The 17,182-nt window shown below is 48.0% G+C and overlaps 1 protein-coding gene across 1 annotated transcript in view; it reads left to right on the top strand.

Annotated features, from left to right (window-relative positions):
* Positions 1-17,182, top strand: part of TNFRSF11A (TNF receptor superfamily member 11a) — a 61,511-nt gene that overhangs the window by 26,660 nt on the left and 17,669 nt on the right. The window contains exons 3-7 of the mRNA XM_040264273.1: positions 1,096-1,221; positions 7,861-8,004; positions 11,359-11,452; positions 13,147-13,238; positions 14,695-14,808. Of these exons, the coding sequence (XP_040120207.1) occupies positions 1,096-1,221; positions 7,861-8,004; positions 11,359-11,452; positions 13,147-13,238; positions 14,695-14,808 (570 nt within the window). The remainder of the gene's footprint in view (positions 1-1,095; positions 1,222-7,860; positions 8,005-11,358; positions 11,453-13,146; positions 13,239-14,694; positions 14,809-17,182) is intronic.

The following is a 17,182-nucleotide window of genomic DNA, read 5'->3' as shown; positions in this document are numbered from 1 at the left end:
ACAAGGAGGTGGCCAGCCTCTTCTGTGGCCTCGGTGAGGCCCCACGTCTAGAGGGTTCTCACTCACTCCCTGTTCTGGGGAAGGAAGAGCAGCTTTGAGGAAAAGGAGCTTACCTGATTACAAATCCTTTCGATATTTCAGCCACAAATATCCTTTGGGTGCACAAAGTGAAGATCCTTTGATTTTCATGCATATGTGTGTGTGTGTGTGTTTCTGAGCGTGTGTATTACTCTCTGATCAAACGAAGTTAACTGTGACCCCACAGTGTGCGTAGGACAAAAGAAAGGAACTCTGTGGGTCGACGGTAAAGGGGTTTTGAAGATGGAGAGGTGAGGCAGGAGATGAAGTTTCTCTCGCTTAGTCCCCGGGGAACCCCTCGAGTTCTGCAGGTACCTGTTTGAAAACCACAGTTCTTTTCCTGTCAGCAGAGGTTGGGAGTGGAAAGGGCTAGGGTTTTACTTAGAAGGTCTAAAAGACTGTGGTGACCACAGGCACAGCAAAGCCCAGCGAGGTTGTCTGGGCCAGCCGGGAGGCCTGAGGAGCCCCTGCTGTGGGGCGTGACCTCTGTCTTTGGGGGGTGTCCTGGGACCATGTTCATGTAAAGGGGCTGGTAGACTGGTGCTTCTGTTTTTTTCCGTGGCTACACTATAAGGCCTGCAGGATCTCAGTTCCCCGCTGCTGCTGCTGCTAAGTCGCTTCAGTGGAGTCCGACTCTGTGCGACCCGGTAGACGGCAGCCCACCAGGCTCCCCCGTCCCTGGGATTCTCCAGGCAAGAACACTGGGGTGGGCTGCCATTTCCTTCTCCAGTGCATGAGAGTGAAAAGTGAAAGTGAAGTCGCTCAGTGGTGTCCGACCCTCAGCGGCCCCACGGACGGCAGCCTCCAGGCTCCCCCGTCCCTGGGATTCTCCAGGCAAGAACACTGGGGTGGGCTGCCATTTCCTTCCCCGACCAAGTATCGAACCTGGGTGCTCGGCACTAAAAATGCAGAGTCCTAACCCCTGGACTGCCAGGGAATTCCCAGATTGACTCGTTTTTGTTGATTTATTGGGAGGGAGTATTTTTGATTGGCGCATGTTCCCCCGTCTAATTTAAGGAACGTACATGTCTTCCAAATGCACCACGACCTCTGAGAGCGTCTGTCTGCCCTGCGGCTTGGACGAATACCTGGACACCTGGAATGAAGAAGACAAATGCTTGCTGCACAAAGTCTGCGATCCAGGTGAGTCAGCCCGGCAGGGGCAGTGTGGGTAAACGACATTATCGGATACAGTGATGCTCTGCCTTTGGGGGCAAGGGAGGACGATGCCCACAGACCCCCGAGGGTGTGCCTTAGATCCCCTGAGCACTGTGTTACGGCTTTTCGTATAGAACTTCTGTTCTGGAATATATCTGTTCTGTTCTGTTTTTATTGAAGTGCAGTTGATTTACAGTGCTGCGCTTGTTTCAGGTGTGTGTGTGTGTTCTTTTTCCGATTCTTTTCCCTTATAGGTTATTACAAAGCATTGAGTGTAGCTTCCGGTGCTGTACAGGAGTGAGCCTTGATCCTTGATGCCTATCTGTCTTACATACAGCAGTGTGTATGTTATCCCCGACTCCTGATTTATCTCCCCTCCTACATTTCCTCTTTGCTCATCAGGTTTGTTTCCTATGTCTGTGGTTCTAATTCTGCTTTGTAAATAAGTTCATTTGTATCATTTTTTTAGATGCCACATGTAAGTGATAATATATGCCATTTGTGAGTTTAGTCCTGGAAGGTGTCTTACACGTGACAAAAGGTTTCCATGGCGCTTCCACATACGTTGTGTTACTTAATTCTCACAAAAACCCTGTGAGAAAGCTACGATTATCCCACTGTACAAATGAAGAAGCTAAGAGGGCGTGAGTGATTTCTCCAAGGTTACAAGTGAGAAGCAGGACTCAAAACCAGACCTTCTAACTCCCAGGTCTTTTTCCTAAACTATCCACGTCTTCCTACCTCCATAGTCTGATCTCCTTATCATACTGCTATAGGGCTTGTGCCTCAGAGCTTTTAAAAATTAAAGCTTATTTATAAGAATAGGATCAGAATATGTCTCCTGAGTCCCAACCCAGAAGCTCCTTTCCTCCCCTTCTTTCCATCTTTCATGCAGTTCGTCTGTTAAGGAGGCCACGCCGTTAGTCCTGTGGGGTTTCCACTGTCGGGGCTTTGCTAGCTGCATTATCTCGGTCTCGTGAAACAATGTCTTCTGTCCCCTGTATTTCCTGTAAAGGGGTTATTAGATCTAGAAGGCTGATCAGAATCTGGTTTGGGTTTTTCTGCTTTGTTTTTGGCAAAACTCCTTCAAAAGGTGATGTCAAGGGTCACAGTGTAGCTGCTTCTCTTTTCTGGGTGATATGAGCAGCTGTTGACCATCATGACCTCGGTCCATTTTCCTTTAGGGGCTGCAGAAAGGTGATGTTCTAACTCCATCATCCTTTCTTCATTTATTGGCTGGAATGCTTTCTAACCAGAAACTTCTCTCATCAACTGGTCGTTACCCTGAAGTGCAGTCTATACAGGAAAGGCAGAATGAATGCTTATAACTTTATTTTTTCCACTTTTCAAAGTAACGACCCCACCACCAAGTTGTCCCCAGAGGATCTGTATGAACATAACGAGCTAGCTTCCTTTCTGCTTCCTTTCTCGCTCCCTGTCATCTTGGCAGCTGCACTTGGTTGGAGGCATCCCACACCTAAGGCCGCAAAGAAGATGAAAAAGTTGCTGGATTGATCAACTCTAGGCTCCAGCTCATTATGAAAAGTGGACAGTGTGTGCTGGGGTACAAGCAGACCCTGAAAATGATCAGACAAGGCAAAGTGACCCTGGTCGTCCTCGCTAAACTCTGCCCAGCCTTGAGGGAATCTGAAATCGAGTATTATGCTACAACGGCCAAAAGTGGTGCCCATCACCGGCACTCAGTCACTCAGTTGTATCCAGCTCTTTGCGACCCCATGGACTGTCACCCACCAGGCTCCTCTGTCTTTGGAATTTTCCAGGCAATATTTTGGGAGCGGGTTGCCATTTCTTCCTCCAGGAGATCTTCCTGACTCAGGGATCAGACCTGCATCTCTTATGCCTCCTGCACTGGCAGGCAGATTCTTTACCACTGGTGCCTTTCACTGTGGTGGCAAAAATAACACTGAATTGGGCAAAGCGTGTGGAAAATACTACAGAGCCAGATATGCTGGCTTCCTGAGCCAGGCGACTCTGGTATCATTAGAAGCATGCCAGGACAGACTGGTGAAAAGCAGATCACGCACAACTTTTCTTTAATAAAACTGCTGCTGCTGCTAAGTCGCTTCAGTCGTGTCCGACTCTGTGCGACCCCATGGACCGCAGCCTACCAGGCTCCTCCGTCCATGGGATTTTCCGGGCAAGAGTACTGGAGTGGGTTGCCAAAACTAGCCAGAGCTTATTTTTTAGAAAAAAGAATACTATGAACTCACGCATGTACATATTGGTGGTGTTTGAATCTACTGCAGTTACCAGTTTTACTGGGGCTGAGATTATCTCTCCTCTCCCAAGTGACCCTCTTTGGATACAGCCTTGGGTATCTTCAAGAGCTCTTTCTCCCAGGCTTATCTTGGACATTTCCTTCCCTGAAGCTGGAATCAGCCACTTTTCCAAAGCTTTCTCATTCCTTCATTAGAACATCTGATTTGGTGACTTCAATCTGGGTGCTCAGAAGGCTCATTGCTACAAGGATCAATCCTTCTATTGATACATAGGTTGTTTTTTTTTTTCAATAGACAGAACAAAAATACTAGGAAATAAGTTTTTTAAGCCCTGTAATATTTCTAAAATTAGAGATAGCGGGCAGGTTTTGTCTGGAGAAGATAATATGGAAACTCCACTGAGCAGAAGCATCTGATCAAGTCTTTTTTCTTTCCCATTGCTTAGTAATGAGTTTGACTCATCACTGTCTCTTGGAAAGAAAGATTCACTCTGTCTACTGCCAAAATTGATTAAAGCCCCAAACCTGGTGCATTAAGATATTTAAAAATATGTCAAATCATCCACCACCACACAGGGTTATATGCACTTACTTTTGGGGGGGGGTTCCCTTCCCCGGTGGTTCAGCAGTAAAGAATCTGCCTTCCAAGCAGGAGTCAGGGGTCCGATCCCTGAGTCAGAAATCCCTGGAGAAGGAAGTGGCGACCCACTCCACTATTCTTGCTTAGGAAATCCCATGGATGGGGGAGCCTGGCGGGCTACAGTCTGTGGGGTCGCAGAAGATTTGGATACTCCTTAACAATAAATAAAAACCACACATTTTGAGTGGGAGACTGGAATTCAAGTTTTCCAAGGAAAATGACTCTTGTCCATGTGTGTTCCAGACAGTATATCCATGCTTATGCAAGTTGGTCTTGGTGCTTGGAGAATGGACCCAGAAGGGAGAGGGACCTCCCGGCCCCCAAGCTCTGGTCTGGAAGTGGGGTAGGAGCCATTGCTTCCCTGCGGTTACAGCTGGAGACAGCCAACTGGGACGGGTTTCTGGCTGGTTTCTTTCCTCTTGCAGCTCTGTCCTGGGCAGTCCAGGCTGCTATCGCAGAATGCCACAGACTCATGGCTTAAACAGCAGATATGTACTCCTCACAGCGCTAAAGGCTGCAAGTCCGAGATCAGGGTGCCAGCATGCTCAGGCCCTTGGTGAGGGCCCTCTCCTCGGCTCCAGGACAGCCACTTCCTTGTGTCCTCATGTGGTGGGGAGCAGAGGGAGAGTGAAAGCACATTTTCTGCTGTCTCTCATTATAAAGGCACTAATCCCATTCAGGGGGGCTCCACCCTCATGACCTAATCACCTCCCAAGGCCCCACCTCCTAACGCCATCACATTGAAGGGGATTAGGATTTCAACAGAAGAATTTTCAGGGGACACAAACATCAATCCATAACTAACACTGATAAATATTAAGGAATATACAGCACAAGGGCTGTTGGACAATCCAGATTAGGTGAGCTTGCACAGTGGTAGGAGGTCTGTTTTAAATAATGTTCTTGTGCTGTTCTGTGTGTGTGTGTGTGTGCAGTTGATTCCCGTTATTCATGGTGCATGCGTGCGTGCGTGCTAAGTCGCTCATCTGGTTCCAGCTCTCGGCAACCCCGTGGACTGTAGCCCACCAGTTCCTCTGTCCATGGAATTCTCCAGGCAAGACTACTGGAGTGGGTTGCTATTCCCTTCTCTAAGGGAGCTTCCAACCCAGGGACTGAACCCAGGTCTCCCCTGTCGAAGGCAGATTCTTTTACCACCTGAGCCACAAGGGAAGTCTGTTATCATGATAGTTCAGTTAAGTTCTATAAAGTCATCATAAACGCTGAGTTAGTAAATACTGCCCCTGGGTGCGTAAATATGACCTAGATTTGTGCCTGTTTTTTGTGTAAAAACACCTTATTTAACAAATATTTTGATTCATTAACAATGTCACAATAAACAACACTGAACAAAGTTTCTCTAACATATGGATTTTCTCTGGAAGATATATCACTGCCTTCTCCGAAACACTCGGCAACAGTTCAGCCCTAGGCTAGGGGGCCACTTTGCAGAAGGAGCTCACCAACAGAAAACACAAAAATTAGGCTCTAAACAGACCACAGGAAGGACTCTGATTTGCAGCGTGAGCTGAAACTGGAAGGCCGCACTACCTCCCCTGCCCTCGGCCGGGGACGCACCTGTCCAGCTGGTGGCTCAAAGTTTTCACTCTTCTGCGTGTTTCTGAAAATAACTGCAAAAGCGCCAGGAGTATTGATTTGGAGGATAGGATTAGATTTTAAGGAGAAGGTGAAATCGCAAGTATGAACCAGCAAATAGCGAGGATGAACTGAGCATGTGAGCATTTACTTCTGTTGCACAAACCCTGGAAAGGGCCAGGAGGTTTGAGATAAGCAGAGAACACTCTGCTCTGTGTTGTAAGAAAAGAGAGGACAAAAGCCTTATTCTGAATTTGAGGGAGAGATTAATTTGCAAGTGTGTCGCCAGGCCCAAGCCTCTGTGCTTCTCCCACTTATCTGCTCGCACAGGGAGGTAGGTGTGTTCAGGGCGGCCCTACGGGACCCCAGATGAACCCCCATCTCCAGAAACCATATGGGTTTAGAGCCCATTAGTCCTGGTGTTAGGAATGCATCTCACATTCAGTTCAGTTCAGTCGCTCAGTTGTGTCCAACTCTTTGCGACCCCATGAATCACAGCACACCAGGCCTCCCTGTCCATCACCAACTCCCAGAGTTCACTCACACTTACATCCATCGAGTCCGTGATGCCCTCCAGCCATCTCATCCTCTGTCGTCTCCTTCTCCTCCTGCCCCCAATCCCTCCCAGCATCAGAGTCTTTTCCAGTGAGTCAACTCTTCGCATGAGGTGGCCAAAGTACTGGAGCTTCAGCTTCAGCATCATTCCTTCCAAAGAAATCCCAGGGCTGATCTCCTTCAGAATGGACTGATTGGATCTCCTTGCAGTCCAAGGGACTCTCAAGAGTCTTCTCCAACACCACAGTTCAAAGGCATCAATTCTTCGGCACTCAGCCTTCTTCACAGTCCAACTCTCACATCCATACATGACTACTGGAAAAACCATAGCCTTGACTAGATGGACCTTAGTCGGCAAAGTAATGTCTCTGCTTTTGAATATACTATCTAGGTTGGTCATAACTTTTCTTCCAAGGAGTAAGCATCTTTTAATTTCATGGCTGCAATCACCATCTGCAGTGATTTTGGAGCCCCCAAAAATAAAGTCTGACACTGTTTCCACTGTTTCCCCATCTATTTCCCATGAAGTGATGGGACTGGATGCCATGATCTTCATTTTCTGAATGTTGAGCTTTACGCCAATTTTTTCACTCTCCTCTTTTACTTTCATCAAGAGACTTTTTAGCTCCTCTTCACTTTCTGCCATAAGGGTGGTGTCATCTGCATATCTGAGGTTATTGATATTGCTCCCGGCAATCTTGATTCCAGCTTGTGTTTCTTCCAGTCCAGCATTTCTCATGATGTACTCTGCATAGAAGTTAAATAAGCAGGGTGACAATATACAGCCTTGATGTGTTCCTTTTCCTATTTGGAACCAGTCTATTGTTCCATATCCAGTTCTAACTGCTGCTTCCTGGCCTGCATACAGATTTTTCAAGAGGCAGGTCAGGTGGTCTGGTATTCCCATCTCTTTCAAAATTTTCCGCAGTTTATTGTGATCCACACAGTCAAAGGCTTTGGCATAGTCAATAAAGCAGAAATAGATATTTTTCTGGAACTCTTGCTTTTTCCATGATCCAGTGGATGTTGGCAATTTGATCTCTGGTTCCTCTGCCTTTTCTAAAACCAGCTTGAACATCAGGAAGTTCACGGTTCACGTATTGCTGAAGCCTGGCTTGGAGAATTTTGAGCATTACTTTACTAGTGTGTGAGATGAGTGCAATTGTGCGGTAGTTTGAGCATTTTTTTGCATTGTCTTTCTTTGGGATTGGAATGAAAACTGACCTTTTCCAGTCCTGTGGCCACTGCTGAGTTTAAGGAGCTGTGAAGTTCAGTTTTGCATGAGTCAAAATCGTCGGTGCTTAGCAACTCCCCGGGCCTTAATCTTCCTACAGCCATGAAAATTGACTTCTCAAAACGCACAGGTCTCCTAATTATTGAGAGGGAGATAAACCAAAAACGAGCGGGATGTTTTGGTCCCAGCACTGCAGGTGCGCGGATGAACCTGAGGGTTCCCGAATCCCGGCCTCCGCGACTCACCGCGCGCGCCCCGGGCGGGCGGGCGCGAGGGGTCCGAGGGGCCCGGGGCCCGGGGTCCGGGGCGGGGGCGGCGGGCGCGAATAGCACGAGGCGGACGGTGTGTCTTTCTCTCCCGCAGGCAAGGCCCTGAGGGCCGTGGAGCCCGGCAACCGGACGGCGCCGCGCCGCTGCGCCTGCACCGCGGGCTACCACTGGAGCGAGGACTGCCGCTGCTGCACCCGGAACGCCGAGTGCGCGCGCGGCTTCGGCGCCCGGCGCCCCGGTACGCGCGGCCGGGCGGGGCCTCCCGGGGCGCTCCCCTGCGCCGTCACGCTCGGCCGGCGCGGGGGCGCGGGAGGAGAAGAGGGTCCCCGGAGGCCGAGCGCGGGGTGCGCGCCTGCAGGACGCGTGAGAGCTCGGCGCCCATCCCCAGGCTCCTCCTCCTGCGAAACCTTCCCACCCCCATTTAGGGGAAAACCGGCTCAGGCAGGGGTCCCCAAACGTTTTGCAGGGGCAGGGGTTCCCAAACTTGTGTGCCCTCTTAGAATTTTGCAAAGCCGTTGCCTCCAGCCAAAATTTTAAATCGACATCTAAGCATTTTTGTTACAAATTTCAAGAGTTGCTAAGGATTTAGTTTCCAGGGAATTAGTCCGTAACACTTTATAAAATTTTCAGTGGGTTCTGAACTCCGTAGCAATTGGGTACCCATCATCATCCATGTAAAAAGGTAGCTATCAGAGGCTTTCCTGGAGGTGCAGTGGGTAAGAGTCCGCGCTCCAGAGCAGGGGACGCGGGCTTCGGGGAATTAAGGTCCCGCGTGTCCCAAGGTGTGGCTCTTTCTTTCCTGTCCTTTGATCTGTATCCATTTCACCTTCCCCACAGAGTTTCATCGTAATATATTTTTAGGCTCAGAGGGTTTTTACTAAATGCACCCATTTGAAATTTTAATTTTCTTTTCTTTTTGGTCGCACCAGGCACCTTGCAGGATCTTGGTTCCCCCACCAGGAACGAACCCCCCCATCCTTCACCCTCTCCACCCCCACCCCGAGTTCCAACCAATCACTAGACCGCCAGGGAATGCCGTGAAATTTTAATTTTTAAAAACTTCTTGTGACTCAAGCTTTTAAGGTTAAAAACATTTCTTCTGAACTGATTTGTTCTACAGTGATTATTACACAGTTGGTCCAAAAGATGAATGACTATATTTTGCTATACTATAGTTATAAAAGTAAGGCCTGAGGTTGGGAGAATTAAAATATTCATTTCATTTCATATTGAGGAAAATCTGCATCACAGAGTCTGACTAAGTCAGCCCTTATTATCAGATTATCAGTGAAACCAGACAGGCTTTCTCTTGGGAAAAGTCGGACTTGATTTTCTGTTTACTAAAGCAAATCTCATGACAGCCTACTCCCTTCTGAATCCTGGTTCTAAGATATAGGCAAGCCCCAGGGCCTTTCATATAGTTTGTTAAACTGCATGAAAGGAGGTGCTGGTCGCTTTCTGCTTTGTTTTCTTTTCATTTCTGGCCCATGTCTTCTCTGCTTTGCCCCTTTGGGAATGCACTGGCTGAAGGGTCAAGAGGGTGACATGGATGCATGAAAATCTCACCCCTGCAGTACAATGTATTTGAACTCGGAACAGGTCAGCCTGATGCCAGTCACCCCTTTTATGTTGTTACACCCTTGCCCTTAACGGGTATCAGTCACTCAGTCGTGTCCGACTCTCTGTGACCCCGTGCACTGTAGCCCGCCAGGCTCCTCTGTCCATGGAATTCTCTAGGCAAGAACACTGGAGTGAATAGCCATTCCCTTCTCCAGGGAATCTTCCTGACCCAGGGATCGAACCGGGATCTCCTGCATTGCCTGTGATTTATGTTTGAGCCGTGGGAGGAAGCCCTCATAGATGGACAGGGAGAGACAGAAGCTATTCTGAGGTGCTCTGAACAAAGGAGCTTTCTGTCACCGATCCTTTGGCTTGTTGCTTTGTTTGGCACCTCAGAAGTCTGGCTCTACGGTAGGACTTGGAGTAGGTATGAAGTGTGCCTTCTTTCGTAAGTGGGAGTAGTGTGATCGTGAAGGAGGAAAAAAAGGAGAAAGTGCCGATGCCCAGCAGGCCGGAGCAGGCGTGAGAGTCCAGTGTATGGAAGGCAGCACCTCTCAAGCTCCCTGTGCCTTGCAGCCCCTGAGGAAGTCATTTTGTTTTTAAGGGTTACTCTTCTAGAGTGTGACTATCATTTTAAAAGCTGTTTGAATTCATCTGAGTGACTAGATGCTTACTGTACCTTTGCTGATATTGTTTCAAGACAAATCTTATTTCTAGAGTAAGGAATGAGTCCACTACTTACTGGGGCTTCCCTGGGGGCTCACACGGTGAAGAATCTGCCTGCATCGCAGGAGATCCAGGTTTGATCCCTGGGTCGGGAAGATCCCCTGGAGGAGGGCTTGGCAACCCACTCCACTACTCTCGCCTAGAGAATCCCACGGACAGAGGAGCCTGGCGGGCTACAGTCCATGGGGTCTCAAAGAGTCAGAGACGACTGAAATAGCTTGGCACACACGCACACCCGCTTGTGCAATTGGGTTCAATACACCCAATTGTATTGAACAATTGCAAAAACCAAGAGTGTACTTCCCACTTGACTTTGGACAGAGAAAATGTGATTCCTTAGTTTTGCATTTTATTCATGAAGATAAACCACAGAAGTGCTACTAATTCCAAGACTAACCTGTGGTTTTGGCACAAGACAGTTGTTTATTATGACAGCACATGGTAGCCAATGTCCTTCGTTCTTGGAATTTCCAAAGGGTCATCGTGTGCCAGTTGTAGTGAAAGGGATAGACAGAGGAGATCTGAGACATTTCCTAGTTTGATAATATAGTTTATGAGGAATATGAGAGAGGCGAAGACAGCTTACTAACCAGGATTAATTCCTGCTTTGAGAGCTGTGGCTTAAGGCAGGGGTCCAGAATCCATCCCACCACGTGTGCTTTTGTAAATAGGGTTCTATTGGAACGCAGCCAATGTGTTTTTATACGTTGTCTATGACAGCTTTCATGCTGCAAGTAATTTGCAGAGACCAGAGGGCCTCAGAAGCTGAAGATATTCATCATATGGCCCTTCATAGAAACAACTGTTCCCGCCACCCCTTGGTTTAAGAGAAGGAGACCCATAGTGTAGCGTGGGTTTTGTTTTTGAACTTTGTCAATACTCTGATACTTAGACTGGTAAGATTATTGATCAGAAGGTGTCAGGGCAAGAAGTTTCCTTTCCAAGTGGTTAATGGGCTACCATTCTCTATACGGAAGCCTGGCGAGGGAGACAGGAGAGAACGGAGTTGGTTGAAAGGAGACAGACAGCAGCTCCCTGACCCCAAACGAAGAGCCGGCGCCTGGCCATGGAGCGGGAGCCGGGCCGGCTTCAGGCCTGGCCTCCGCGTCCTGACCCTGCGCCTGGGAGCCCCTGGACCTGCTGCAGCCTCGAGCCGCGGGATCTCAGGCCCCCTGAAGCCTGGGGGGGTTGCCGCCAGCAGCCGCAGGGGGCCAGGGCCAGGGCGGGCGGAGGCTGGGGCCCCTCCTGGCCGATCTCTAAGTGTCCGTCTGTCCCGTGTTCTCTTGTCTGTCGGTCTTTCTGACAGTGCAGCTCAACAAGGACACAGTGTGTGAGCCCTGCCCCGCAGGCTACTTCTCCAACACCGTTTCCGCCACAGAGACGTGCAGACCCTGGACCAAGTAAGTGACGATGAAGGAATCGAGAGCGGCTTGATTTGGAAGAACTCCACCTCCGCTGTCTGTGTCTGTTGTGAAAACAGAGTGATGCAATTTGGGGAGGCTTCCTCTGGAAGCCAGTTTCACAACAGACACAGTCTGTCAGCTGGTGTGAGGGAGAGAAACGCCTGCAGCCAGGCCCCCCGGGCAGGTGGCAGGAGCCGGGTGTCACTGCAGATCCCGTCTGAAGTTTGGTTTACAGCTGCAGCTGCCTTCCCCCTTCTGTAACTTTCTCTAGTTGCTTATGATGCTTATTATCGCTCACCAGTCTCTGTTTTCCCAGCTTCCCGGCATCGCTGGCTTATTTGTGCAAAGACGTGTGTATGTGTGTGTGCGTGTACATTGTATAGGTGCATATAGAAGCCTCCTGCTTAAATAAATGTTTACACATTTGGGTTTTTTCCCACATAATATATCCTGAAGGAAACTCACTCCACGCTAACTGACGTATCCGTGTGGCTTTTTCTAACCGCCTGCTGTGCCGTCATGGATGCGCCATAAGCCATTTAACAAGTGCCCTTGTTTTTCAGTTGCACATTCATGTCAGACTTTGCGACCCAATGGACTGCAACACATCAGGCTTCACTGCCTCCTGGAGCTTGCTCAGATTTATATCCATTGAGTCGGTGATGCCATCCAACCACCTCGTCCTCTGTTGTGCCCTTCTGCTCCTCCCTTCAGTCTTTCCCAGCATCAGGGTCTTTTCCAATGAGTCAGTTCTTTGCATCAGGTGGCCAAAGTACTGGAGCCTCAGCTTCAGCATTAGTCCTTCCAATGAATATTCAGGGTTGATTTCCTTTAGAATTGACTGATACGATCTCCTTGCAGTCCAAGGGACTCTGGAGTCTTTTCCAGCACCACAGTGTGAAAGCATCAGTTCTTCAGCCCTCAGCCTTCTCTATGGTCCAACTCTCACAAGCTCCCTGCTGCTGCTGCTGCTGCTGCTGCTAAGTCACTTCAGTCGTGTCCGACTCTGTGCAACCCCATGGACTGCAGCCCACCAGGCTCCTCCATCCATGGGATTTTTCCAGGCAAGAGTCCTGGAGTGGGGTGCCATTGCCTTCTCCACACAAGTGCCCTATTGATAGTCATTTAAGTGATTTCCAGTTTTTTCCAGTGATAAATAAATCTGTAATGTATCATCTCTCCTGTATACTATCTCACACTTATGTGAGCAAAGTCGTAGTGAAATTCCTGGATCCTTTCACTGCATGCCTATTGTTGAATACTCATAATCAATGTCATGATTCTTTCACTTCCCAATAAATTAATTCTCATTAAATATTCATTGTCTGATCCACCTATCCAGGTTTTATTTTCAAAAAGATTTTCTGTATTTTCAACTTCAAAGGGTATTCATCTGTAGTTTATCACTTAGCCATGGTAATTGGATTCGGAATCTTCTTTACTAAGCGCACCGGTCTGCTCTCTCGGACCACACTCTGAGAGCAAATGTTAGCCGTGGAAGGAGTCACTTCCGCTTGTCCCTCTGTCCACCTTAGTGTCTGTGGACAGGCACTAGGGGTGCAGACGTCCAGGAAGACCATGGTTCCCCTCCTGAAGGAGCTTGCAGTCTAATGGGGTAGAATCTTTTATAGCTTTTTTTTTTTTAAATAAGGATATGAAACCAAAGGACTTACGTGCCTTCCCCTTCACAGCTGTACCATTCTTGGACGGACAGAAGTGCATCACGGAACCGATAAATCAGATGTGGTTTGTAGTCGTCCCCTACCTGCAAATTCACCAAATGGTATGTTTAATAGAAAAGATTGGTTGGGTGGGTGTGCCCCAGTCTAGTCAGCTCTTGTAGGTTTCTCTCAAATTACATGCTGTATCCAAGGCAACCGTCTCTCCCTTTCCATCTCATCCTGTCCATGGTCCCTGGAGGAGGGCATAGCAACCCATTCCAGTATCCTTGCCCGGAAATTCCCATGGACAGAGGAGCCTGGCGGGCTACGGTCCATGGGGTTGCAGAGAGTCAGACACGACTGAGTGGCCAGCTATCCGTGGTCAGCTCAGAATTTCATTTTATCAGTGTTGTAATTCCAGATAGCTTGTTTAGTTGATGATTTTCTACTGTGGAATGGATAACCAATACTTTATTCATATATACTCCCCAAAAACGAAAGAAAATTGAGGTGCAAATATGAATTAAAATGCCCAAATATGGTAAGGTAGTGGTTATCGCAGCAGGATACCTACGGGAGATTTTGGTCACCAACCAGAGTCAGCAACTTGCTAGAACACAATTACCATTATTTCTGGAACATCTGGAGGATCCAGGCAACCTCAAGGACAGTTTCAGTGACTGACAGAAAGCGGGCAGTTAGTGTGGAAGCTGCTTGCCCAGGTGAGTGAGATGCTGTGGAGGTGGGTCCAGGCATCTCAGCGCAGGAGGAGCTTCCTAATGAGGCAGGAGCACCTTGGCTGCAGAGCTATGTCGGCGAACCCGGACTAAGAAAAGCAAGGCTGTAGCTTGGACATTTTGGCGAACAGGAGGGCATCAAAGGTTCTGGATAAGAAATTACATAGAGCAGCATTTTAAAGAGACCGTTCTGAAGAGAACATTAAAGATAGACAAGGGAATTAAAAACTGTCTTAAAAAAGACAGAAGGAAAAGCAAGGCCAGAGTCCCAGAAACCAGGCTGTGTAAACCAAGAGTTTATAGTGAAACGGCAGGAGCATCTCCGTCGTCGGGCAGGATGAGCAGAACAGCTGGGTCCACGCTGTGTTGCAGGTGAAGGACCTGAGGCCCTTGGCAGGATGACTCTGGTTCTGTTCTCAGGACCAGCAAAGCCCTGGCACCATCTGGTTATTTGGAAGCAGCTATGATAGGGGGCTTCCTCTTTGCTCCGGAGCCCGTCCACCTGGAGAGAGTGAAGTGTTCTGTAGCTGAGCTAAGATGGAGCCGGATGGTGCGGTGAAGCCGATTAGGGTTGTTCTCAAGTGCAAGCATTTAAAGCGGGTCCTGGGCTGGCCTCTCTCTGAGCAAAGGTGGTCAGCAGGCTTGGGCTACGTTGTTGATTTCACCCTTTCAAATGGAGCTCTCCTCGACAAACCTACAGTCTGCGTTGGGTCCCTTCCTGCTGCTTTTATTCCATTCCAACAGCCTTGATTCCAGGATTTAATTGAAAGGGTTATGCTTTTGAGAAAGAGTAAAAATGGACAATAGTTAATGCCGTTTTTCTCATTTTCTTCCAACACAGAAGCGCAGATTTACTTGCCCGGGCTAATTCTTCTGCTCCTCTTCATGTCTGCAGCTTTAGCAGCTGCCGTCATCTTTGGTGTTTACTATAGGAAAAAAGGGAAAGCACTAACAGGTATCGTGTCCATGGTGGGTTTTGAATATGAGTCTTAAAGCAAACTGATGCATTTCTAGGTGTATGCTTTGAAGATACATATATTGCCCTCTGACTGCCTCTTTTGATCTGTTTAAACTAAGGTGAAACACACTTTATATCTAATTCATTGTTCTCTAGCAAAACAAACAAAAATCCATTGTTCTTGTTTACGAATAAGAAATATATTTATTTATCCTAGGTGCAGGAAACTGATAAATATTGTAAAGATTATGCATATCAGATATACAGGGGTTGCATGTAACCTAGAATACATTTTAAATTACATAATTAAGTAAAACAAAAACAATATGTTCAGGTAAATGGCAGATGGAAAGTTTTGACTGGGGGGTTACCTTGATAGGTGAATTTAAAATTCTGCAAATAAACTGTCATATCCAATAAGATGCAGTTGCTCATTCTTAGATGAATAATCAAATGGCATCTTGTTTATTGGGAATAGTTTTCCACCAAAAAATTGTTTGATAGTATCTTTTAACATCACATCCTGTTTGACTTTTGTACTCCAAAGCTAAAACAGTATCATTTTTAAGAAAGGGTTCAAGACATCACTAGGAGTGCCCCTGATTTGTTTAACTTTTGGTTTTATCCTGGAGAACAGCTGATTAACAATGTTGTGATAATTACCGGTGGGCAGCAAAGGGGCTCAGCCATACCTGTACATGTAACATGCTGTCTTTTGAAGCACCTGCGGTCTCACCGTCCTTCCCCGTTTTCAGCTGCTTGCTTGTTTATCGCATTCGCCTTTGCTGTGGTTCCATCTCTTCCCCCACAGTCATATCCGTGGACTTCACAAAACCCTGCATATCTATTTCCATTAACATTCCAATGCCTAATGTAACCCTGGGCAATCAAAAGACTAACAGAAGAGGGAAGATGGTGATGGAAGATGCCAAGCGTTGAGCAGAAAGCGGAAGGGAAAAGTTGGACTTCCCTGTTTTAAAAGTCTCCTCGCTGTTGACTACTGTTACTCAACGCAGCTTCACCTCCCCAGCATTGGGAGTGGAGATTTGAATACTGCATGTTCAGAGATGCTGGCGGGCTGCTGGCTCATCCAGTCATGTTGTCATGAGATAAACAGGCTCCTGATGTTTTATTCTTTAGCTTTTGTCTCTGTCATAATCTCTTCTGGCCATATCTTACGAATGCCAAGGGCAGTGGGCTGCCAATCAGTGAGTCGGGATGTATGACTGTCTGCCTCCTCTTCATCCCTTCATTCAATATGCGTTTATTGGTCACCAGAGGCTGGACAGGCACTGGGGTGTCAATACCAAGCAACACAAACAGAGCCCGTGTCCTTATGGAGGAGGCTCCTCAGTGGGCAAGGCAGGCGTTTTGCCCAGAGTGAGGCTGAGTGTGGAAGGGGAGGCACAGAGCCTCAGGTGGCAGAGCTGTTTGTCCAGCTTTGTGGTCAGCCAGGGCCTCCCAGGGGAGCTAAGTTCTGAAAGACAGGTTGGATTGCACTAGCCCAAGGGGAGACGAGAATTGCATCTTCGGAGGGAGCAGGGCGAGCTGGGGGATTGGAAAGTTAGTGCAGCCGGAGCAGAGAGTGAGAACCAGGGTGAAACGAACCTGGAAAGGGAGGCACGTCCTGGTGGTGCAGCCTTGCAGGTGCGAAGGAGCATGCTCCCATCCTGAGCAGAGGGAAGGAAACCAGTGCTGTGGGGTTAGTACTTGGCTATTTGACTAATTAAAACAAATTTAGGGGTACAGTAGGCGTGGATGCAGACACACCAGTAAGGAGGGCTTTTGCAATCCTCCAAGAGAGAGATTATCATAGGAGTTATCAGTAATCACTGGAGATGGTGATTGCAGTCATGAAATTAAAAGATGCTTACTCCTTGGAAAGAAAGTTATGACCAACCTAGATAGCATATTGAAAAGCAGAGACATTACTTTGCCAACAAAGGTCCATCTAGTCAAGGCTATGGTTTTTCCAGTGGTCATGTATGGATGTGAGAGTTGGACTATAAAGAAAGCTGAGCGCCAAAGAACTGATGCTTTTGAACTGTGGTGTTGGAGAAGACTCTTGAGAGTCCCTTGGACTGCAAGGAGATCCAACCAGTCCATTCTGAAGGAGAACAGTCCTGGGTGTTCATTGGAAGGACTGATGTTGAAGCTGAAACTCCAGTACTTCGGCCACCTGATGCGAAGAGCTGACTCATTGGAAAAGACCGTGATGATGGGAAAGATCGAAGGCAGGAGGAGAAGGGGACGACAGAGGATGAGATGGTTGGATGGCATCACCGACTCAATGGACATGAGTTTGAGTAAACTGTGGGAGTTGGTGATGGGCAGGGAGGCCTGGCGTGCTGCAGTCCATGGGGTTGCAAAG

Source organism: Oryx dammah, unplaced genomic scaffold (genome assembly GCF_014754425.2).
Source record: "Oryx dammah isolate SB20612 unplaced genomic scaffold, SCBI_Odam_1.1 HiC_scaffold_22, whole genome shotgun sequence".
Classification (NCBI taxonomy): Eukaryota; Metazoa; Chordata; class Mammalia; order Artiodactyla; family Bovidae; genus Oryx; species Oryx dammah.
The sequence above is the reverse complement of the archived record's forward strand: the minus strand, read 5'-3'. Positions and strand labels throughout refer to the sequence as shown.